Source organism: Rhinichthys klamathensis, unplaced genomic scaffold, assembly GCF_029890125.1.
Source record: "Rhinichthys klamathensis goyatoka isolate OS25496 unplaced genomic scaffold, OSU_Roscu_1.1 h1tg000225l_1, whole genome shotgun sequence".
NCBI classification, from domain to species: Eukaryota; Metazoa; Chordata; class Actinopteri; order Cypriniformes; family Leuciscidae; genus Rhinichthys; species Rhinichthys klamathensis.
The window spans coordinates 120,349-146,190 of NW_026606749.1; the positions used below are offsets into that span (position 1 = coordinate 120,349).

Genomic DNA, 25,842 nt, shown 5'->3' on the forward strand with positions numbered 1-25,842 from the left:
TTCTGAGTTCGTAAGCTTTCAAATGATACCTAATTTATGATAACTACTAAAATATGTGATATAATAATAAAAAAAAATTATTTATATATACAGTATATAATATATATTATACTTTTTAGAGGACTTTTTAAAATATAATTTTATCTTTTTTTATTGACAAATACTATATTATGTTTTATTATGAACTTTTAGCATTAAAAACCAAAGTTTCAATTATTAAAAGTGTGTGCGTCAACTTTTTGTGACAAAGGTCAGAAACTCCTGTAATGACGTCGATTTTTTGAGGCGCACTCTTGTCATAAATTCATATATGACTGTTCATACATAATTTGTAAGAAAAAAACAGCGCTAAAATATCTATTAAGGAGTCTTAGACCTTTCCAACGATATATAGTTTGTCATTACTAGATTAGGATTTAATAGTAATATAGTGAAGTAAATTTAGGTTGCCCGTATACGGGCAGGTGACAGTTAAGGGGTTCAAATTACAAATTCATTCATTCATTTGTTCATTCATTCATTTTACTTTAGTATTTTTATTTTGAAGTAATAAGAATCTTGAATAATGGTAATTACAAATTCCTTAATTAATTAATTAATTAATTAATTCATTCATTCATTCATTCATTCTAGGTATAAAATGTGACCTGGACATGGTTTTGTGACATTCAAACACTCCAGGAGGCAAAGGCAAATATTTGGAGATAATTGCAATTGCATAAATGACCTTGGAAAGGAATAATCTCGAAGGGAAAAATTGTCATCTTGTAAGTGGACTTTATGAAGCTGATGTGTGTAGACACTATACCTGCATCTTCTAGCCTAATTGGGTGGGATGTGGGCAGAAATTGAAGTGGCATTTTGCAGGAGAACTCCCTTAGCTCGGCCATAATGAGCCTATACAGTATCTGTGTCACCATGCCTTCATTTATCATTGTACGCTGGCTTTTGCTGAGTAGTTTGTTTTTGCCATGCGCACCATATATCACCTGTCAGGTCTAATGGGGGCCAGTGAGGAGGACATATGGCTGCAGAGCATTCCCATGAGCCTCTCTCCTCCTCTAGCCTGAGTACAGATGGATCCTCTTACAATGAAATCAATATACAGCACTGAGGGAAAACTTGAGGTTAATTGATCTATAACTTACAAAAGGATCAGATACTGCAAATGCTAAAGTTTAAGTGGGCTATATTGAATTGCATTGTTTAAATATTCATGTATATATATTCTAGTAATCAAACATTTTCCACACAGTAAAATGTGTTCAGGGCTGTTAGAATTGAGCTTCTCTCATCATCATCATATTGATATTAAAGTGAATTCATAACAAGATAACACAATTAGTGTTGAATTAGTGTCACATGGTGATTTTTTTTATTATGTATGGAAGATTCATTCACAAAATGAAGTGCAAACAAACCAACTCTGAAAAAAACCAAATTTGTTTAAAAAAAATATTGTTGGTTTAACTTTTTTAAAAAGTAGCTAAGTTACCTGGTTGCCTTTTGAGTTCATTGAAATTAAAAAATTTAAGTTGATACAACAAAGGAGATTGGTTTATTAAATAGAAACTCAATATTATGTTATCTGAACCACAATAATTATCTAAGCTGATTTTGACAAAAGATAAAAAGTTGTGATAACAAATAATGAAAATATTTTTTTACAGCTTAGCCTATATATAAAGAAGAAAGCGATTAAAAAATCGTATACATTTTTATTTATAGTTCATAATTTGCCAACAGTTTTAATGTTTCATTATCTTCTAAGATCAGATCCTCAGCCACACTTTGTTAAATTACTTATTTTACTCATATATCTGTATATTCTTGTCAAATAGGTCCTCACATAATGGTTAGTAGCCTACTACTAATAGTAGGCTACTTAAAGTGTTTTACTTGATATTTACCATAGATAAAGTGTGTGGTCTGCAGTGGCCGAAGGGACCCCGGAAACGCGCCGCGCGTGTCGCCAGCGCGCTGCAGCTTCCAGGAAGCGGAACGAATGAAGTTCATTTCTCACAGCTGGTGATGGCGGATGCTGTCGAAATAGAGACCATGAAGAATTATAACATAGCGTTTGAGAGGATAGACCCGAGCATAAGCCGCTATCCCTACTGTATTGTATGGACGCCAATCCCCGTGTTATCGTGAGTGATTTTCGCCTCCACTGTTGCTTTTGCTTCATGTTAATGTTTTGAAAGCGATTCAGTCCCGGATAAAAGAGGTTTGTGTTTATAATGGATGCATTACAAACCAAACATTACACCAGCAAGCGTCATTGAGCAATTGCGCTGTGGACCGATCTGTTGATATGGCAGCGTTCTGTTGCGTCGCGGAGCGTTGACAGCAGTGTAAATCGTGTGTTGTTAAACATTAACTGATTTGCCATTTGAACTAGTTTTCCTGACAAGAAAAACCTGCTCGTGTGTTTAAAGGAGTAGCCTAGTTCCTAGAATTAAATAAAAATGTTGCTCCAAACATGCAATTCTTTCCCGAAACACAAAATTCAAATTCGAACACCGAGCACATGTTTTTGGAAGTATTTATAAGAATGATCACACTCTTTGAATTTGAAACAATAAGAGTGGATGGGGACTGGCTGGCGCTATTGTGAGTGGATGGAGACTGGAGCTGCTCCAAAAATGACAAAAAGTAGTCCATACAACTCGCTTTATATTCTATTCTGAATATAGCATTGTGTGAGAAACAGACAGAACTTTTTGATTGTTATTTGCTAAAATAGTATGTGTTTGTAATAAAAGTATGGAGTTTGAAGGTCAAAAATAGAATTTTCAGTTAGCTAAATGAAACGTCTCAAAATTGGTTCTCTGACCAACAAAAGTTTATGATTCATAATTTTTGTTTTGTTAATTATAATAAGCTAATGATCAAATCAATAATCAAATGAACACAACTTTTATGAATAAAACAATCTGCAGAAGTAAAAAGCTAAACACACTACACCACAGTTGTAGACTTAAACGTCACCACCATTAAGCTTCCATCAACTCTTTCAATCTTTATTAAAAAAAAACTCTGAAAGTTTTGAGTTAGAGTAGTTTGCAGCACTCTATTTAACAAACCTGCTGTATGCACATTTAATCTGACTTTTTGAATGTACCAGGGTTCCCATTGTCATGGAACACCTGAAAATAAGAGGACATGTTTACATTGAGATTTACAAGCCTGCAAAAGGAATGGAAATTTCAAAAATCCCTAAAACTCATGGAAATTTCAGTAAATATTTAATTGGCTAAAAATTGCTCTTTGTGCATGCAAACTCTATCCCTATCCTAAATCCTGATCCAGTAATCATAAAAAGTTTGTGAAGGTTAGGGTTGGTTCACACCATGTATGATAAATAACGAAAATTATATTACCATCCACACCACCACAATGCACAATAGCATACTGTTTATTATAAGTATGCGCTGCAGTTATGTAGTCTGTCACTTTAAATGCTTGAGCTTTTCCAAGTCGGGGGCTGATTGGCTGACAATGTTTTTATTGGTTTAAAACTACATTACCCATGATGCTGTACAGAAAATGCCCCTAATCGAAACAGTTGAAACAAACAAAACGTGCCAAAAGATCTCTTTAGCTCCGCTCACTCACCTAAAACACTGCAAATAATGTAATCGAGTCAGTCTCCCGCTCTCAAAATGCTTAAATATTTGAATATATATACATAAAAAATTTTAACTTGGTATTTTTATATTTCTCCATCTTTTATATTTTGATTTTGCTGTTCGCAATGCTTCATGCTCATGGGATTGTAGTTCTTTCCATCACTATAACCATTAAGTATGGAAGCTTGTTTCCGCCACAGAATAAAACACTTTCTATCTCCTAATTCTGACTCTTTTTTTTCTCACAACTGCATGCTTATATCTCTTTATAACCCGCGATTTCGAGTTGACTTTATTTCTCAGAATTGTGAGGCATAAACTCGCAATTGCAAGTTATAAAGAGATATAAACTCGCAATAGGCTTTATGCCCAGTTGCACTACTTCCTGAACTTCAGCCAGCTCCTTGTTTCCTGTCTGACATTATTGGACAAACTGATTAACCCAGGTGTGTCTGGTATTTGTTTCTGGTCAGGCACACCTGGATTAATCAGTTTGTCCAATAATGTCAGACAGGAAACAAGGAGCTGGCTGAAGTTCAGGAAGTAGTGCAGCTGGGCATAAAGCCTATTCTGACTCTTTTTTTTTTTTTTGTAAAATCAAACGAGATTTTACACTTTTGGTCAGTTTCTGTCTTTTGTTTGTCAGATAATAAAGTGATTACAGTGTTTTCTCTTCTCTGTACAGAAAAACAGAGTAGAAATACCATGGTAGAGTGATGTATAAGATGGTCATACCATGCCTTTTAGATAATATGGCGTTGTAGGATTACCATATTGAAGTATTGTGGTATTTACACCTGGGTATTTTAAAGAATACCATAGTAATACCTTGATAAGTGCAGTACCATGGTGTCTTTCAATACTTTTTTTGTTTGTTTCAAATGGTTCATATTATTTTAAAGTGATTGGACACCATTTTGTAATGCATATCACAGTAATTCGATAACATGCATTATAATTTATGACCATTAGTTGCAAAGACGATACCTTTGCTGAATCTTTGATGCATCGGTCTGGATGGAACTTAAGTTCACTAACATCAACAGGAGGCCCATCAAACTCCTTCTAATAATCACATTTGCTGAGATTAGACTGATTACAGCTGATCTTAGACCTGTCCCCTGGTGTCTTCCACTGCAGATTATCTCGGTGTGAGAGTTCCTTGCCTCATGTTTTGTTTGTATCCTGTATTTGGGTCAGCAGCTTGCTCTGTAGGACACTCTGTGATAAATATGCACATGGACAGGACCGTATTTGGGGTGCCGGCGTATGCCCTACTCCACTTCAGAAACTCCACCGGGGCTGTTTTATCCAGGATATTCATACTGTTATTCATATTACACCCCTGAGAGCTCTGTTGATAATACCTTTTTTTAATTACTTTGATAGGAATTTTGGTCTAGTGTCAAATCCGCTTCCTTTGTCCAGGGAAAGCTGGATTTTGGCCAGGTGTATGATATTGAAAAGGGAACTCTCCAGCATATCACGCCTTGCACTCACTTAGCTGTCTTCCCAAAACACACACACAAGTGTATGTGTAATTCCACCCCTTGTGAACAATTTCAGGGGTTTTTTAGGCAATATCCTTTTTTTATTTTATTTTTATTTGCCATGCAAGTCTTGTAGCACCCCGAAGGGGTTTATTTTGCGTCATGCCAACGTTTAATGTCCCTGACATCAGGAGCAGCTTAAAAAAATGACATGGGGGTATTATTGATGTTTTTTATGTTTAAAAATAAAATGTGAAAATATATTGAGCTTGTTAACCACAGACCTTAAGTCTAGATTTGTCCCACTTAATTTAAATTCTTAACCTTATTATATTATTAAATGAGAAGAAAGAAATAACAGAAAGAACAGCAGTCATCAGAGACACTGCAAAAAATGTGCGATGCAAGAATTTTAGTTTTTAGGGGTTTTTTTTGTTCATTTTTCATTATTTTATTTTATTAGACCCCATGAAATTCACCATTCGTTTGATTGACAGGCGATCTGACCAATAATAACTCAGAATCTGCCATTTTGTCCAACAAACAAACCAGACAGGAGAGTGAACTTGAACTTGAAAAATGTGTATTGACATCTTTCCGTGGTTGAAAAAACATACCTTCTGATGTTCGTTTATGTTTTTTTTTCTCTGTCACTCACGACACATTAAAGAGCCACAAAACTGTATTTATTGATTGAATTTCTTACAAAATTTGAAAGCTGAGTGTTTCATACAAATAGTAACCTGCTCTGTACAGATGACAACGTCAAAACTATCCCCGTTCATACGAATCTGCCAAAACTACTAAAAACACTGTGATATGCATGGCAAGCCAGCAGATGGCGATGTCACTGTGTAAAGTAAGTAACACTATGCGCCTACATTGGTATCGTTTTCCAAAACTTGCACTTTGAAACCCGTTTTAAAAAGTTTGTTTTCAGGCCCCGAAAACGCCGTCGTGTGAATGAACGGCCAAAACCCATAAAAGGATCTCCGTTTTTACAGTTGAAAACATTGTTGTGTATAAGCGGACCCTTAGTCCGTCTTATGGTCTCTATATGGTAGTGTACTCCTAAAAGTTATATTTATAACCAAAATTAAATAAAATATAAATATTAAAATTAAATATAAAAATTAAAAACAAAAATAATATAGTTATAAAAAAATATTAAAATGCAAATAAATCTTCCTGTGGGGCAAAAACAAATGTTTTTCCAATAAAACAGAATGTAACGTGTTTTCATTGCTTTCATTTATCCCATTGTTTGTTTTACCCTTTCAGATGGCTTTTTCCATTCATTGGCCATATGGGCATCTGCACTTCCACTGGAGTGATCCGTGATTTTGCAGGTCCATACTTTGTCTCAGTAAGTATGTTTACATGCACGGTTTGTCTGTCCAAGAATACATGAGAAAGTGCATGATTGGATATTTTAAATACAAGTTGCACATCACCTGTTTCAGAGAAAGCGCACAATGCCAATTATATTTTCCAATTAACAGGAATAAGTGCAGGACCATAGATATAATAACATGATCTAAGGTCTGTCTGTATGACTTTTTTGTTCAAGCCTCTCGAAAAATTAAAACACATTAAAATAGTCCCAATAAAATGAATTTTTCGTTTACTTCCGTAATACATATTTTATCGGGTAACATTAGAAAGATAAAAATATTGTTTGTTGTTTGTCTGTTGTAAGCTTTTTAGATGCACATTCTTAAGGCCCAAGTATAAATTTTCCGGGTTCTGCTTCGTTCCGTCTTGTCTGGACAGCTTTCATAGTATACTCAACAACGGTTAGACGTGTTCGACACATGCGCAGTACAATTGCTTTTTATAGTCTACCAGACATCAGAGGGCAGCAGAGTCGTGTTATTTATAGGATATTCGCTCGAAGGGATAGAAGAAGAAAAGTAGCGGATCTTCCATTTCATGCAAAGTTTAGAAAAAACGATGGAGAAGGATATGCTGCTTTGTTTACTGTTTTGTATCGCTCTTTATGCACTCTTTGTATATTGGGTTTTAAAGGGATAGTTCACCCCAAAATCGCAATTTTGTCACCAACTTTTTTTAATTTAAATTTTTTACAAAATATTCTCTCATTTTCATCCATCTAAGTCCTCCGGATCGCGATTGGGATTGGTTTGGCCATGATTGGGCTATTTTTTATTAGCACTTGGGTTTTGTTGTACAGACCTGGCAACCCTGAATGATTAACGCTTCCTCAATGAACACTGATTGTTGTGACAGTAGTCATCATGGTCAAATTTAATTTAAAGTATTTGCAAAAAGAGTATGCCGTTAAATTGAGAAGTTCTGCAGGAAAACACCTGCATTTCTTTGAGCTTCAATGAACATGTTTGCCATCACCTTTTCACAAGTGGAGAGAGAACGCATGCCCACGGTTGCCAGATTGCATAAATTGAGTATAAAATTGGGAAAATTTCCAAGTTGTGCAGGTTTAAATCTCTCACTAGATGGTTTGGATCTCTTTCAGTCTGGCGAGCTTGTTCGAAGCCCTTGGAGGCTTGTTACTGCTGTATTATAAATGACCTGTGTAGACTGTGTAGACTTTGCTCCTGTCTGACCTCAACAATGTCAAAGAACCTTTTGTTGACATATAAAGGCCTTATAAAGTTTGTTCCTGGTTTCAGCGAAGAATGTTCCTCTAGATAAAGGTCTCTATCATTTGCTGCAAAATTCCCATAAGTGGATCGTTTTAGCTTCCACTTGAAATCACTGGAAAGTTCAATATTTGCCACCAGCTTCCTCAGTGGCCCTGTACAAGCACATCCTGTTATTTCCAACAGAAAAATCTATACCTGTGCAAAAAAAGGCGCAGAGCAGAGGAGGAATCCTGTCTGTAATAGGACATGTGGTGAAAGCTACACCTCCATCCTTCTGCTCCGTGGGCTTTCTGTCCTGATAATTGCAATGTTCTCGGCCGCTTCCAGAGTTCTGGATTCTTCTTGTTAAAAAAATACATGATAGCATCTTAGAGTTCACAGTCAGGGCAACTCTATCTCATAATGCACTTAGTATTAAATGGAACCACAAAAGAGATCCAACCGCTTGTTCATAAGAATCCTGAACTAATTTGAACTAGCTGTTCAAACAAAAGTTAAATTTATCATAGTACAAAAGCAGTTCTCTTCAGGTTTGGACATTTATCCTTTAAGCAGATCTCTGTCAGAAAGGAGCAAAAGTGAAATGTCTTGGGTAGAGCAAGGCCGGTAACATGAGAGGATGTGGTTATTTGACCTGCGGTGATACGGGCCAGCACACACTGAAGTGCACTACAATCTGCTGCACTTAACTCCGCTTGTGGCTGACAGGGACTAAAACACGTCTCGCATGTGGAATGAGCGGGAGAAGTGGGTTGAGCTTAGTTCACAGTGAGTTCACAAGAGTTTTAGAAATTCCTAAACTGATTATTACGTTTCAGAAGATTATGTATATGACGCTTGCACATGCAAAATCTGTTGCCACAGTTAGGTGTTTTAGGTCGTTGCTAAGACATTGCTTTGTTGTTGCTTGTGTCTTTTACCACATTGCTATTTGGTTTTTAGGGTGTTGTTAAGCAGTGCTTACTGATCTATATCAAAAGAGCGTACCAAGTCTGTACACTGCAAAAAAAATCTAAAATAGGATGGTTCACTCAAAATGTCAAAATGTATTTATCTCCATGTCGTTTCAAACCTATATGACTTTTTTCTTCAGTGAAGCATAGTAGATATCTTGTTCCATTGTTTTTTGTCTATACAATGTAAGCCAATGATCACCAAAACTGTTTGGTTACCAACATTTTTTTTTTTTTAAGATTTAAAAAAAGAAACGTATACATGGATGAATCATTCACAATAAGATCTATATGCATTTAGAAAATACGGTGGATTTTAAATTCATGCTGATTTGAAGTAAGTTTGACTTTCCAGTTCCTTCTTTTCCGAGATCCTACTCTGCTCTGATTGGTCAGATGTCTCAGTCTGTTGTGATTGGTCTACCGCTTACATCGAGTGTCGGAAACGAAACACCCATTACCATATCTGAATTTCAGTTCCAGAGGCTTCTTCAGCATTTGTATACACAGTGATACGTACAGTAACGATGGAGTTGGTTTTACCGTATCAATTCGAGCGCAAGTATTCATCCTTTGGAAGCGCATGCAAAGCCACAACAAATAAGACTGGAATTACTGACGACTTGTTTCGGCAGTTCAGAGACAATTGCTGCATCCAAAATCGAATACATCCTTACTATATAGTATTCGAAAAACAGTACGCAAAAAAGAGTAGTATGTCTGAATACATAGTATTTGAAAAATCCCCGGATGACCTCCGCCGAGATTCTGAAGTGCTCAAACAATGGACACTTTATTATCCCATAAGGCCACAGGAGGGGATTTATGGAGGGAAGTGAAGCGACGCAACTGGCGCTGGTAGGTCACTTGACAGAAACAACACGGCGGATTTAGTATGTCCAAATTTCATTTTCTACCCATATTCATACTATACAGAGCATACTTTTTAAACTGTCCCAAAATAAATTCAAATGTAGTACCTACTCGGTATGCAAATTTGGACGCAATGAATATCTTTATTTGTCGTGCACTTTGGTCTTTAAAACTTTGCAGACATTTTACATTCACAAACGGCTATATTACACACTACATGAATGGTTAAATTCGAAAAAGCATAATAGGGGCACTTTGAATATACTTAATACTAGATAAATATGCTTGAGAAGGAACACTGCCTTATATATTAAGATTATTATTATTTTCATAGAATCTTATCTATACTGTATGCATCTTAAATTTAATTTTGTCTTTCTATACTGGATTTAAAGAATTTGTACTTGTTTTAAGTATAAACAAGAGCAAAAATCATCCAGTGCAGTAAGACAAAATAATATTGTATTAAAATAAAATAAAAATATATATAAAGTCCAATGAACTTTGATAAAGCAATAAATAAAAACACTAATATTTCATTATATGTTACTTTAGATGCTGTTGTATTGTGTAGTGCTGTTTAAAGCGTGTAATAGATTTGAATGGGCTGAAATAGACTTTGTTACAGTTGCTATTGAAGGGGCTTTTGTTGCCATTGGTCTTGTGGTGCTGTCAGCCAATTAGTGCTGTCATCATGATGTCAGCTGCAGCTCTGCAGTCATTAGTCACATGGCCTGGCAGAGAATTGAGCTGCCATGAGCAAAGATGGCTGATTTCAATAAACATACTTGAGTTGAGTGGCATGCTAACGGATAGCTCCAGGTAATATAAATCTCACTGGAATACTGGATCCCACAGGGTGAAGTGTGAATTCGCAATTATATATATCCGGAAAGAGGGATATGTATGGAAATTTGTTTCTGTCACAGAATAAAAAAATAAGGTAATTGTGACTTTTTATCTCACAATTCACTATCACTCTTTATATCTGATTTTATATATATATATACCGTTCAAAAGTTTGGGGTCGCTACGATTTTAAATACTTTTAAAAGAATTCTCTTCTGCTAACCATGGCTGCGCTTATTTGATTAAAAATACAACAAAAATCAGTTATAGTATTAAATATTATTCCAGTGTAAATCAGCTGTTTTCTGTGTGAATATATAGTAAAGTGTAATTTATTCCTGTGATCAAAGCTGAGTTTTCAGCATCACCAAGTGTCAGTGTCTTCAGTGTCAAATGATCCTTCACAAATCAGTATAATATGAGGATTTGATGCTCAAGAAACATTTATTATTATTATCAATGTTGAAACAGTTGTTGGTCTGTCAGTTGTACAGTTTTTTTTTGTTTTGTTTTTTTTAGGATTCTTTGATGAATAGGAAGTTCAAAAGACTTTTGTAACATTATAAATGTCTTTACTGTCACTTTCGATCAAATTAATTATTCCTTGATAAATAAAAGTATTGATTTCTTTCCTCCAAAAAATAAAATTCTCACTGACCCCAAACTTTTGAACGGTAGTGTATATATAGTTTATTTGATGTTTATTTACAATTGGATTCATTGATCAGTATATTTTGTATACTTATTTTTATTTATGTTTGTTTTGTTTGTTGATGTGTTGATTTTTTTTTCTCAAAATTGCGTTTATACATTGCAATTCAGACATTCTTTATCAGAATTGTTTGATATACACTTAAATTTGCAAGGAAAACCAGAATTGTGAGATATAAACTCGCAATTAAATGTAATTGCAACTTTTTTATCTCACAATTTTATTTCTTGTAATTCCGAGATAATTTCTCGCAAATCTCACTTTTATTTATTTTGCGATTTCCAAGGTTTTTTCTCGTAGTTTTGACTTTTTTTCTTGCAAATCCAAGTTTATATCTTGCATTTCTGACTTTTATTTATTTTGCTATTCCGAGTTAATTTCTCCCAATTCTGACTTTTATTTCGTTTTGTGATTCCAAGATAATTTCTCGCAATTCTGGCTTTTATTTCTTTTGCAATTCAGAGTTATTTTCTCGCAATTCTGGCTTTTATTTCTTTTGCAATTCAGAGTTATTTTCTCGCAATTCTGACTTTTAGTTATTGCAATTCCGAGTTCATATTTTGCATTTCTGACTTTTATTTCTTTCGATTCCGTGTTCATTTCTCGCAATTCTGACTTTTAATTCTTGCGATTCCCCATTCATTTCTTGCAATTCTAAATTTCATATCTTGCAATACTGACTTGTATTTCTTGCAATTCCGAGTTATATTTCATAATTCATACTTTTTTTGTAATGATGAGCCCATGTCTCACAATTCTTAAGAAAAAAAGTCAGAATTTTGAGATATAAACTCACAATTTTTAGATAAAAAGTCGTTAACTTTTTTTTCTTTTTTTTAATCCATGGTGGAAACAAGCTTCCATACATATGGTATGTTTTTTGGGGGGGGGTTTTGTTTGTTTGTTTTACGCACACCTAGGCCTTTGGGTTTTGTTGTTGTTAGTTGTCACATTGTACACACATACAGAGTTTAACAGTCTATTTTGCTGCTCTTGCAGGAAGACAACATGGCGTTTGGAAGACCAACAAAGTGAGTCAATGTTGCTGTGTTGAGTTGGTCAGCATACACAAAACATTACTTTTTTGTTGGGAATCAACCTATGAATGGCTTACTACTAGTTATCTCTGTATATTAAGTTGGAAAACAAGAAAGTATTTATGAATCCAAGAAATTACACATCACTTTTAAGGTCCTCCAAAAGTGGTTATAAAAGAAATGACTTGGCTTGTTCAACTGCATTGTGGGGTTAGGCTTTTCCTGATACATGTGCTTCATGATACATACTGGCCATGTATTTGCAGCAGTATTTATCTGCTTTATTCCCAGGTACTGGATGTTAGATGTAAGTAAAGTGCATGCCAGTAGTGGATCTAACGCCTGGGACACAGCAGTTCACAATGCATCAGAAGAGTATAAACAGAGAATGGTAATATGTGTTTCCTCCCTATTTCGCATTAAAAGTGTATATCCACATGTACAGTTATGAACAGTCAGAAAATCCAAAACAGTAACTGTCCATATGGGTGGTGGGGGTGGACAATTCTTTGAGCATCCATTCAGAAAAACTGCTGTTTATATCCTGACATTTATCTCTGCTTTCCCTCCAGCACAACCTTTGTTGTGACAATTGTCACTCACATGTTGCCATGGCACTGAACTTGATGCACTATGACAACAGCACCTCGTGGAATATGGTGAATCTCTGCCTACTGTCACTCATTCATGGCAAACACGTCAGGTGAGATTAATAGAGCTGTGCACATTCACACTGTTGCTTTCAAATATAGGTTTGCGGGTGTGTTAGTGCTTTGATCAGATTTGTATATTTGAAAATCTTTTGTTTCTTTTGTGCAACTTTACAAATAGGTTTTCAAATTGCTGTTGTCCTGATTAGGACACTTTAACATTTACACTGTAGTTTGCCAAATTACAAGCTAGTGAAGCTACACATTATTATTATATCTGACTAGACTCAAGTTATGACAAGTTATCCTTTTTAAAATGTAGTTAGCTACACGCCAGGCTACAAAATGTAAGTACACTACCTTTCAAAAGTTTGGGCTTTTTTTTTTTATTAAGTAATACTTTTATTCAGCAAGGACGCATTAAATTGATCAAAAGTGACAGTAAAGACTGTTACAAATGTCTTATAGTGTTACAGAAGATTTATTTCAAATAAATGCTGTTCTTTTGAACTTTCTATTCATCAAATAATCCTAAAAAATAAAAATCACAGTTTGCACACAAAAAAAACTATTTTCAACAATAATGATAATAAGAAATGTTTCTTGAGCAGCAAATTTAACATATTTCTCTGAAGGATCATGTAAGAGGACTGGAGTAATGATGCTGAAAATTCAGCTTTGCCACCACAGGGATAAATTATATCTTAATATATATTTAAATAGAACACAGCTATTTTAAGTGGTAAAATATTTACATTTCACCATATTACTTTTTGTACTGTATTTTGATCGAATAAATGCAGCCTTGGTGAGCATAAAAGACTTTTGAAAAATCTTACCGAGACTTATTATTACTGACTGTGTCAACAGATGTGAGGATATGAGGTCTAAAAGCCCTGATATACTCATGGTGAAGTTCTTTTTCGGTCTTCGCTTAGGGGTAAAAAGAAGTTTTAAATACGTGAGCAGCGATATACTATTAATGAACATCCCAACGTCGCCCAGATGCTTAGATGAAATCGCAACAAAATGTCTGTGGTTAGAAAATATTAGTTAAGAAAGCATCTGATCATATTAATGTGGATATGTTTGCATCAGCTCTGCAATTCGGCACTCCAGTCGCGTCATGTTTATGCATATTACCATGGTCTGTCTGAATATTCGATTCTGATTGGATGGAAGGTGTGCAACAAAACTATTTAATACACGGGTAGTTCCAGTCAGTTTAATCACTGTTAATGCACTCCTTTCATTGAAGCGCACACATCACTCGCACACAGAAATTGCGCAGCTCACACACACAAATATTCATGAAAGAGCACAGAAACTTATCACCGCTGCCCCGTAACTTTTATTAATAAAATTCGCTAGTGTATCGCTACGTTATATTTCTCAGCAAGGAGGGGGTAACGTCGCTGTTTTTGAAGTAATTAAACTCGCATCATTATTGTTAGTAGAGAGAAACTCTGCACAGACACAGACGCGCATCTCATCTCTCTCTCTCTCTCTCACTCGATAATTTATTCATATAAATGCTTTCAAATAAATGTAATCTTACTGCACTAGTTTATCTCTGTGTCTAATTTAAAGAGGCAGTATGCTACATTTAACAGGCCGTAACTGACAAAAATAACTCATTTTTACCCTTCCGGTCAAATATTGCGCTGCAAACATCAATAACAAACGACCATGGTATAAGCGGGTTTATTTACGGCTAGCTGTGTATTAAACTGTTTAAATGTACTCCGCTTCGCATTGGGTGGTTCTCCGACTCCACGTCGTGCATTACAATGGTTTAATGCACAGATAGCCATTGATTATCCATTACTTATACAATAGATTGCTTTAAAGGGATACTCCACCGTTATTCCCTTAAAGGAGCTGTATGTAAGATTGTGGCCAAAACTAGTACTGCAATCACTGTCAAATTACTGTAGAGTGGTTTATCCCCTCCCCCTCCCCCCTGACTCGAGGTTGCCAGATCGGCTGCAGGATCCAGCAGGAACGTGACGAGCTGCAGCTGTGGTAACTGAGCAGAGCTGGCAACCCGGATGCCGCAACACTACTGACTTCGTGATTGGTAGATAGGTGGAGGGTGGAGCATCAGACCAAAACACAACATGACAACATCAACATCAGTTGAGGGCTGCAACTGCACTTTTTAAATGACAATATCCTGGCCAGACTACTGTTGTCAGTGATATAAGTATTTGAAATGAACATGATTTCTTAATGTCTAGTGACATTTCAGGGCCATTTTATGATTAATTGAAATACATTTCTTACATACAGCTCCTTTAACTAGGACGAGTTGATACATACCTCTCTCGTCTCAGTGCGTGCACTAAATCGCTCTGTCTTGCGGCGAAACTTTAGCAGCCATTTACCAGCAGCCATATCACCCTGTAGCCCAAGACTGGTTGCCCACTGAAGCTAAGCAGGGCTGAGCCTGGTCAGTACCTGGATGGGAGACCTCCTGAGAAAACCAGGTTGCTGCTGGAAGAGGTGTTAGTGAGGCCAGCAGGGGGCGCTCACCCTGTGGTCTGTGTGGGTCCTAACGCCCCAGTGTAGTGACGGGGACACTATACTGTCAAAGAGCACCGTCCTTCGGATGAGACGTTAAACCGAGGTCCTGACTCTCTGTGGTCATTAAAAATCCCAGGATGTCTTTCGAAAGAGTAGGGGTGTAACCCCGGCATCCTGGCCAAAATTGCCCAGTGGCCTCTGTCCATCATGGCCTCCTAATCATCCCCATGTATATATACACTAATTGGCTTCATCACTGTCTCCTCTCCACCAGTAAGCTGGTGTGTGGTGGGCGTTCTGGCGCAATATGGCTGCCGTCGCATCATCCAAGTGGATGCTGCACATTGGTGGTGGTTGAGGAGATTCCCCCTTCTATGTGAAGCGCTTTGAGTGCCTAGAAAAGCGCTATATAAATGTGATGAATTATTATTATTATTATTATTATTTAGCTTAGCCCAGTTCATTTATTAGGATCCAAGCAGAGAAGCGACCAAACACCTCCACGTTTTCCCTATTTAAATACAGTTGCATGAGTAGTGTAACTCGACCAAGAATGGTGACACAAAATAAAACGTTGCGCTTTTCTAAGCGTCTAAAATGGATAACTATAATATATGGCGGAATACCATAGCAAGTGCTTGGGAGCACTTCAACTCGGTGCATATATAATTATATATCTATGGACTCGGCGCAGTAATATCATCACTCCGGAGAGGGAGAGGGGGGGAGAGGATTTTTCACAAGTGATGATATTACTGCGCCGAGTCGAAGTGCTCCCAAGCACTTACTGTGGTATTCCGCCATACATTAAAGTTATCCTTGAACTGGGCTAAGCTAAGTGCTAACAAAGTTTCGCCGCAAGACAGAGCGATTTAGTGCATGCACTGAGATGAGAGAGGTATGCATCAACTCGTCTTAGTTAAGGGAATAACATAGTTTAATATGAAAAACGGTGGAGTATCCCTTTAAAGCAAGCAGCTTTACAGTATTGAACATGAAAGAACAGACAGACAGACAGACTTATTGTCACTTTCAATTAGAATTACAAATTCAATTTCTATAATAAAGCAGATCTCAATTATTTTCATGTTTTTTACTCATGTCGTGAACAGAAGAAATTAACTGGAGAAGATTGCAGAGCCTCAGCGCACACCTACATAATCGCCACGAGCCAATGGTAGTTTGAAGGTGTTCGAGCTGGAGCAAACATTTCCAGAAATGTCTTTTTGGCAAGCTGTTTCGAACTCCCGATGCAGGCTTCGTGTCGGCCCGATTTTGTTTGAAATGACGCCACACCAGGTCATTCTTTGATTTCGTTTCAGGTATATCTAGGCCTTTTAAGCCTTATGTCATTTGATTCTAGATTCATGATTCAAGTGAGGTCATAAAAAATAAAGTGCATCATTAGTAGAATGCGCCACATGCTTCTGTCATATGCTATGCTAGAATGAAGTTTTGAACTTTTCATTGTTTGTATCACTCCTCCTGTGTTTGTGGCCATTTTATATCCTAAATTCAATTTTAAATCCTATCCGCTGCAGGATTGCATAATTATAGGACTGAGATTGGACCCAGTGCTCTGTTTTGGGTTTCAGCTAAAAAGACTTACATGGCACCTGAAGCTGTCCACTCAAGTCTAATAAGGGATTGCTTCAGACACAACTTTTTTTTTTTTCAGACTACTGGTTGCTTTCTGAGAACACAAAATATGTGCATTGACCCCAAGGGACTGAGAGGGAATCACGCAAGGATAGACTGTCATGGCGTCTCTCACTGGCTCTCTCACTTAATTGAAAGCGTTGCATTGAGGGCATGTTTTTCCTGGCCCAAAGTGTGCAGTGTGCATCCATCACTGTTTATTATGAGAATTCTACTGTCAGTCACTAAAAGGAACTGCCGGTATGAACTCATGATGCAGCTATTTTGTCCTCCAACTTGTAGAAGCACATTGTTGTGGTTGCATCAGAATATAGAGTAATTGGTAGTCAGACAGAGCCAGAATTTCGACTATCAGCATGAGGTCTGGTCCACTTTGCAACATATTCTAATTGTGCATCATATTCTAGTCTTATATTGTCAAATCAACAAATGGTGTGTGCTGTTCAGGGGAATGTAATGTGATATCACAATAATAATTTGTTTTATATGTTGATTCAGTGGTGTTTGCTTAAGGCAAGCATCACCACCCTTGTGAAAAAAGGTGTGTTTAATTGTATTGTGTGCACTTGTAGTCTTAAATCTTAAATCTTTTTTTTTTAAACGTACTAGATAATATTAATGAAATAACAGCCACTTAAGCGTACTTGAATTTAACCTTAAACTTTCATGACCGAATCCAGATTTGTGGGGTTCGGCCGAATACCGAATCCACTGGTTAAGATTCTGCCGAATCCGAAACCGAATACCGAATCCTACTCTCATCCTCAGTCCTTTAACACAGTAAACACATTAATGAAGTAAACAAAGTGGATTTTTCATTTTATTTTATTACTGTAAATAATAAACACTACTTTTACTTTTATAACTGTAAAAAAATAAAAAAAAATAAAAAATAAGCAACATTATATGCATTTTAACAGCGGCGATGTTGTGTAGCCTATTTAGAGTCCTTGACTCCTTGCCACCATGAGACAAATCGGCATTGCAAATTGAACATGTAGCTCGACTTGAATTGCCTTCTTTCACTGAAAGTACTGCCAAACAACACTTTTTCTGCTCACGAGTTCCATTTTCACTTTCTCACAGCCTACTGCATTCGAACGGTCCACCTACTGTAGCGAGTGGAAATAAGGTGTGTCCCCTTTAAGAACTGCGCGCCGTATGTGTCGTGCGCCTCGAACACATGCCCATGTATGCGGGTTATTTCTGTTTGATGCTCATTTTTACCTTATTTTGTTAAGTAACGCTGTGGACGGTAGAACGTGTGACAGACAGTTACACAAGTTCGATTGTGGAATAAAGTGCGAGTTGTGAGATGCCAATCGCCTCCGTGAGTCTGTCTGGCCTCTGCAATAACTACTTGTTCGACTTGAACCGGCGCTGCACAGACAGATGAGTTTATGACATCAAAGTCCCGCGAGAGCAATTCAAAAGCATAAGGAGCCGTCTGCTCTCTATTCGTTCACGCGGTATTTTGATGTCATTCACTGATCGGTGACTTCGACGTAGCGCGCGTAGTGCAAGCCTAGGGTTCGGTTCGGTTCGGTGGAAAAAAATTCTGAGGTTCGGCAGAAACCGAACCCCGTTAAAAAGCCCAATATTCGGCCGAATCCTGGATTCGGTGCATCCCTAGTTTCTTAACACACTGGAGTACACTTTTAAAAAAAGTGCACTTTGTAATAATGCCAAACTAAAAATTCTACTTAAGATTATGAAAAAAAAAAAGAGTTTTTAAATGTACTTGTATGTACATTCCTAATAAGTACTTTTTACAAATATGCTAGTTTACTTCTTTTTCACGAGGACATAAGTGTTGCTCCTACATTGGGTAAGTGATTTGAACAAATCCTAACCTTAAGAATGATCTTTTGGCAAGTAACTCATTCTGCACTGTTTTTTTTTTTTTTACTAATTGATTGGACTTACAGAATATAAAATTGTAAACAAATTAAATAAAAATATCTACTGATTAATATTGAAGGAGGTTGTGAACCATGTAGAGACTTGGGGCCAGATTCACAAAATATTCTTAAGAATAAAATTCTTCTTAACTGCTATTTTCTTCTTATTTTCTAACTTAAGAAAAAAAGCTAAGAATTATTTTTTTATTCCCAAAAACTCTGATAAATTTTTTTTTTTAAGATTGTTCGTAAAGGTCACCCAATTGTTGCATCGTAATTGTTCACCCAAAAATGAAAATTCTGTCATCATTTACTCACCCTCAAGTTGTATCAAACCTGTATAAATTTCTTTGTTCTGCTGAACACAAAGGAAGATATTTTGAATAATTTTGGTAACCAAACAGTTGTGGGGCACCGTTGACTTCCATAGTATTTTATTTCCATATATGGAAGTCAATGGTGCCCTACAGCTGGACAACTGCACCCCACAGCAATTTGAGGGTGAGTAAATGATGACAGAATTTTAATTTTTAGGGGAACTATCCCCTTAAGGCAAGATTTAAGAAGTATTCAATTTCCTGAAAAGAATTTTCTTAAAAAAACATTGTAAATAATAAGTTAGGATAACCACCAATCAAGTCCCCAAAGTTAAGATGTTTAATGAATTTATTGGGTTGTTTCAGATTAAGCATTACAAAATATCACTAGCTACATATAATACATATTACTAGTACTAGGAATGTGGACGAGTTCTCTGGAGTGACACCAATCGATCATTACAATCACTAGAGTGAAAGCATATAGATGATGCGTTCATTAGAACTAGCGAGGCAGCAGCAGCACACACACACATACAGGACACATTCACTCTAGAGAGAGCGCAAGACAGACGGAGCACAAATGAATGGGAAAGACCTCTGATTCTTGGGACAGGCTCTTTTAAAATAACTCGAAAACGATGTGCTGAGTGATTTAAAGGCCCGTTCACACCAAGAACAAAAACGATAAAGATTTTGTTCTAAAAATCATTCTAAATATAAAAGAATAGCAGAGTCCACATCACAGTAGGGCTGTGAAACGATTAATCACATCCAAAATAAAAGTTTGTGTTTACATAATAAATGTGTGTGTACTGTGTATAATTATTTTGTATATATTTAATGAAATGTGTGTTATTTATATATAAATTATTTATATATAATATAAATGATATAAAACACATAAACAGTATATACATGCATGTGTGTGTGTGTATTTATATATACAAAATAATTGTACACAGTACACACACACATATATTATGTAAACACAAACTTTGATTTTGGATGCGATTAATCGTTTCACCGCCCTACACCACAGCTATAATGATGAACTATATAGTTGGGATCACTTTCAGAGCGATTTTTTTCCCAACGATAAAACATGACAGCCAATCAAAATCCATTCGAATTGAAGGGCTCCTGCATTTAAAATGGCAGACGACATTGCAAAGAAGTTAATCGGTGAGGTCCAGAAAAATCCACCACTGTTTGACAAGTTAAACCCCCTTCTCAAGAATACTTTAAAGGACAAGTTCGGTATTTTACACTCTAAGCCCTGTTTTAAGATCGTTTCTGATGAAATAGAACGGTTAAGAAAATTCGGACACATGCTGCTGGCCCAAGAATTTTCGGTGCCCCCCCCCCCCCCCCCCCAACTCTACAATGGTTGCATAGGTGCACTGGAACAATCCTTCCTAAAACGCATTAAACTCTAGTTTACAAAGACGTGAAACTCACCGAGTGGTCTGGGGTGCTCACTGACATGCTCACACAAAAATCGCTGCAAAATATGCTTTCCAACAGGTTTTATCGTAGTTTTTGTCCAAGTCAAACACCACTAGCATACGAAAACATTTATTTTACTCTTTCATCTTCGCTTCAAATTTGTCTCGCTTCCTGTGTCCCTCTCACTGACATTTTTTGTTCTGTCTTTCTACAGTTGCGTTGGCTTGCTGAAGACCTGGCTTCCATTCTGCATCTTAACCAGCGTCATCCTGGCTGTTGCCCTGTCTCTAAACCTGCGATGACCGAGCAGGATCAGATAGAGGTGGGGCGGCTCAGGGTGAGTGGGCACAATGTCCGGTGCCCATCGGGGACACATATCTTCAGCTTAAGGGGGACTCCAATGAATGTCAACTTGAAGTCCGGCTCTTCAATGGGTACAGAAGCTACACGTCAAACATCAAATGCTAGACCTCTTTGTCGTAGGGTAGAGACAGCACATACACCATGGCTTCAACGTCTTGTGGTGATGTAAGAAACGCTCCTCTCAAAAATCTGTCTTCCAAAGGCATGACTTTCGTGTCTCTCTTGAGGGTTATGGTGCTCATTCATTGTTTGGTTAGATTTTGATCTCCAAACTATAACTATAAACTGCTGTTTAGGAAAAATAACACTACTTATATTGTCTTGTATACATTGTCTTATATTTTAAATATAACTTGAATATTTCTAAGGATGCAATGTTCTTTCTGAGAACATAGTTTATTGCAGAATCAGCGCATTATATATTGAGATATACTGGAAGATGGATTTCCCTTCTTACCATGTATATGAAAGCTTATTTTAATTATCGCTTTTAATATTGTTTTTATTTAAGAACACACTTTGTCGTTTTATTGGCAAGGCTAACCAACAAATATAGCTTTTGCTTTTAATATTGTTGATTGGCATGCTTTAAAGTGTAATTGTTTTATATGTGTGTATGTATGTGTGTGTGTGTGTATATATATATACAGGTCCTTCTCAAAAAATTAGCATATTGTGATAAAGTTCATTATTTTCCATAATGTAATGATAAAAATTAAACTTTCATATATTTTAGATTCATTGCACACCAACTGAAATATTTCAGGTCTTTTATTGTTTTAATACTGATGATTTTGGCATACAGCTCATGAAAACCCTAAATTCCTGTCTCAAAAAATTAGCATATTTCATCCGACCAATAAAATAAGTGTTTTTAATACAAAAAAAAAGTCAACCTTCAAATAATTATGTTCAGTTATGCACTCAATAGTCAATACTTGGTCGGGAATCCTTTTGCATAAATGACTGCTTCAATGCGGCGTGGCATGGAGGCAATTAGCCTGTGGCACTGCTGAGGTGTTATGGAGGCCCAGGATGCTTCGATAGCGGCCTTAAGCTCATCCAGAGTGTTGGGTCTTGCGTCTCAACTTTCTCTTCACAAGATCCCACAGATTCTCTATGGGGTTCAGGTCAGGAGAGTTGGCAGGCCAATTGAGCACAGTAATACCATGGTCAGTAAACCATTTACCAGTGGTTTTGGCACTGTGAGCAGGTGCCAGGTTGTGCTGAAAAATGAAATCTTCATCTCCATAAAGGTTTTCTGCAGATGGAAGCATGAAGTGCTCCAAAATCTCCTGATAGCTAGCTGCATTGACCCTGCCCTTGATAAAACACAGTGCACCAACACCAGCAGCTGACATGGCACCCCAGACCATCACAAATTTGCCCAGTGGCCTCTGTCCATCATGGCCTCCTAATCATCCCCATATATATATATATATATACACTGATTGGCTTCATCACTCTGTCTCCTCTCCACCAGTAAGCTGGCGTGTGGTGAGCGTTCTGGCGCACTATGGCTGCCGTCGCATCATCCAAGTGGATGCTGCACATTGGTGGTGGTTGAGGAGATTCCCCCTTCCATGTGAAGCGCTTTGAGTGCCTAGAAAAGCGCTATATAAATGTAATGAATTATTATTATTATTATCACTGACTGTGGGTACTTGACACTGGACTTCAGGCATTTTGGCATTTTCTTCTCCCCAGTCTTCCTCCAGACTCTGGCACCTTGATTTCCGAATGACATGCAAAACTGAGCAACAGTCCAGTGCTGCTTTTCTGTAGCCCAGGTCAGGCGCTTCTGCCGCTGTTTCTGGTTCAAAAGTGGCTTGACCTGGGGAATGCGGCACCTGTAGCCCATTTCCTGCACACGCCTGTGCACGGTGGCTCTGGATGTTTCTACTCCAGACTCAGTCCACTGCTTCCGCAGGTCCCCCAAGGTCTGGAATCAGTCCTTCTCCACAATCTTCCTCAGGGTCCGGTCACCTCTTCTCGTTCTGAAGCGTTTTTTGCCACACTTTTTCCTTCCCACAGACTTCCCACTGAGGTGCCTTGATACAGCACTCTGGGAACAGCCTATTTGTTCAGAAATTTCTTTCTGTCTTACCCTCTTGCTTGAGGGTGTCAATAATGGCCTTCTGGACAGCAGTCAGGTCGGCAGTCTTACCCATGATTGCGGTTTTGAGTAATGAAACAGGCTGGGAGTTTTCAAAAGCCTCAGGAATCTTTTGCAGGTGTTTATAGTTAATTAGTTGATTCAGATGATTAGGTTAATAGCTCGTTTAGAGACCCTTTTCATGATATGCTTATTTTTTGAGACAGGAATTTTGGGTTTTCATATATGCCAAAATCATCAGTATTAAAACAATAAAAGACCTGAAATATTTCAGTTGGTGTGCAATGAATCTAAAATATATGAAAGTGTTAATTTTTATCATTACATTATGGAAAATAATGAACTTTATCACAAAATGCTAATTTTTTTTTAGAAGGACCTGGATATACACACACATAGAAAAATTGATAATTAATGCATAAGCAAAGTCTTGTATTCATTATAGATTTAAAACATTCTTTGCATCAAACTATTGTTACCAGCTATTATTATATTATATAATTTATTTTTTATTAATTTTCTAGTTATATAACATATTTATGAAATGGCATTCTTAACCTATTTGTGACATTCTAATGTGACATTCCTAAGTGAAACAGGATATTCAGTGAGGAAAAATGTAGGCTGGGTCTTGACTTTATCCACTGGGAATTGATGTTCCATAGCAGAACAGAGCCAGACTTGAACGCTAGGGGTTGAAATTGAAGTGGCATTGGTGACTTTAGCTTAAAGGGGCCGTTGATTTAGTCGGTTAATTTGAGGAATTATTACAAAGACAGACATTTATGCCCAGTTTCACAGACATGGCATTGACAAATCCAGGATTAGGCCATAGTCAGGGCAGCTTTTTTAAATGTGCCTTAGAACAAAAAAACATTTCTGGTGTGCATCTTGAGACAAGATAATCTCAGTGCAAGTTTATTTCAGTTAAAACAGCTCAAACGTGCTTTATAGTCTGGGACTAGGCTTAAGCCTTGTCTGTGAAACCAGGGGTTATTTTTCTATACACAATCCTAATCTAATCCTGCACAGTAAGACTAGGAGCAAAGGAAAATAAATGAGGTCATCATTTTGATGTCATGTTGCTGACATTAATAAATCTTTGTTGTCCTGAGAATTCACATTGCAGCAGTTTTGGATGTTCTGTTTTAAAGCTTTGCTCTGAAAAATGACACTTTTAATGCTTTCAAATTTTGTTTTTAAAAGAAATTTCAAAGGGTATAATGGCATAGTATTATGCCTAGTCTAACAATCATTACACACACACACACACACATCTTCATAAATAAACACACAACTGTGTGTGTGTGTGTGTCATTATTTCGCCCCAAGATCAAAATAATTTTTGTTCAAAGTAAATGAAGCCTATTTTTATATTATCTTGAGAATGTTTTTTCATGGCAATTAAGCACATTTCCTACATGACAACAACTAATATTATATTGTATTTATACAGTTATATGAAGTACCACTTTAAGTGTATATTGATTTTTTCATTAAAAATAATTATCCCAATAACATGCTTTATTTTCTTTATGCAAAATATATTCATATTTCCTTCTGATTTTGGATGTAAATGACCTGTTTTTGTGAGATTCCCTCGTACATCTGAATGGATCTGATTGGTGTGTAACCAGGAAGAAAAACAAAACTGAAATCAAATTGGGCCCTCAATAATATTACATTATTTTTATAGTAATAACAGTAAATACTGTGTTTACAGTAATGACATTTTGGGGGAATTTTTTTTTAAATGTCATGAAAACAATAAGATATCCTCCTAATAGCAGGCTTTATTTTCTTTATGCAAAATATGTTTTAGTTTCCTTGTGATTTTGGGTGAAAACGTTTCACTCGTACATTTGAATGGATCTGATTGGTGTATAATGTAGAAAAACAAACCTGAGGTCAAATTGGGCCCTTGGTGTTCTGGATCGAATCTAACCTCCATTACTGTAATCTAGAACACAGAAATCCTGTTAGAGGTCTGTTTGCTCTTCTCCACTGTCGCATTGAACTGTGCATTTAGTTTCAGACACATCGAATCCTGCTGTAATCTTAGACTATGGTCTGGACACCAAATCCGTTTCCATGGCTCCTGTGCGTAAATGAAATCCCCTCTTTGTTTCGACTCAAAAGGAAAAATCACTGAACTCCCCTCTTATACCTATTTCTCTCTTCTCACATTTTTTCATTTCACTCCCCCTTTCACACTCTCTCGGCCTTTGGAAGTATTGCCAAGAGCAGCAGGTAGCCAAGTGTCTTGAGCTCTTTGGAGACTCTTCAGATGGGGCTGCTGTGTGTGTGAGGAGTGTGTGGCCCCTGCTTGCACCAGCTAGAGCTGATCAGATTAGAAAGCCCGTGTGAAGTGTGACGCTCTTACCGACGGCTTTCCTGTCTTCAAAGACGTGAACTAGTGGATCAGAAGCACATTTAACTGTTTTAATAGTCACCGCAGCCCAGAAGTTCCCATTTCCTGTTTGTAATCCCTAAAGATGATGGCATTCCACAGGTTTATACTTTTATAAAACATTCATTCATTCATTCACTGAAATCCTGTCTATAATATATAAAATGTTAAAATTCACATGCCACTTTCCACAAATAGTGGACAAAAGGGCCTGAAACTATTTATAAAAAAAAAAAATGTATTTTTTTTTTTTTTTTTTTTTTTTTTTTTTTTTTTAA

The 25,842-nt window shown here is 36.8% G+C and overlaps 1 protein-coding gene across 2 annotated transcripts; it reads left to right on the forward strand.

Moving 5' to 3' along the window:
* The first annotated feature begins 1,932 nt into the window (after positions 1-1,932).
* Positions 1,933-25,787, forward strand: tmem222b (transmembrane protein 222b). Of its 2 annotated transcripts, XM_056264843.1 has the most exons (7): positions 1,939-2,150; positions 6,404-6,488; positions 12,136-12,167; positions 12,465-12,564; positions 12,746-12,876; positions 20,890-21,012; positions 25,387-25,787. In XM_056264843.1, the coding sequence occupies exons 1-6, from the start codon at positions 2,032-2,034 to the stop codon at positions 20,975-20,977; spliced, it is 555 nt and encodes a 184-aa protein (XP_056120818.1). In that variant the 5' UTR covers positions 1,939-2,031; the 3' UTR covers positions 20,978-21,012; positions 25,387-25,787. The 2 variants fall into 2 exon arrangements, with proteins under 2 accessions (XP_056120819.1, XP_056120818.1); XM_056264844.1 differs by lacking the exon at positions 25,387-25,787 and having other exon boundaries at positions 1,933-2,150; positions 20,890-21,633.
* The last annotated feature ends 55 nt before the right edge of the window (positions 25,788-25,842 follow it).

Excerpts from the sequence above, each read along its gene's own strand:
- tmem222b (XM_056264844.1), top strand. The coding sequence starts at position 2,032 with ATGGCGGATGCTGTCGAAATAGAGACCATGAAGAATTATAACATAGCG. Across the intron at positions 6,489-12,135 it reads CAGGTCCATACTTTGTCTCA|GAAGACAACATGGCGTTTGG; the intron begins GTAAGTATGTTT and ends CTGCTCTTGCAG. Across the intron at positions 12,877-20,889 it reads ATTCATGGCAAACACGTCAG|TTGCGTTGGCTTGCTGAAGA; the intron begins GTGAGATTAATA and ends GTCTTTCTACAG.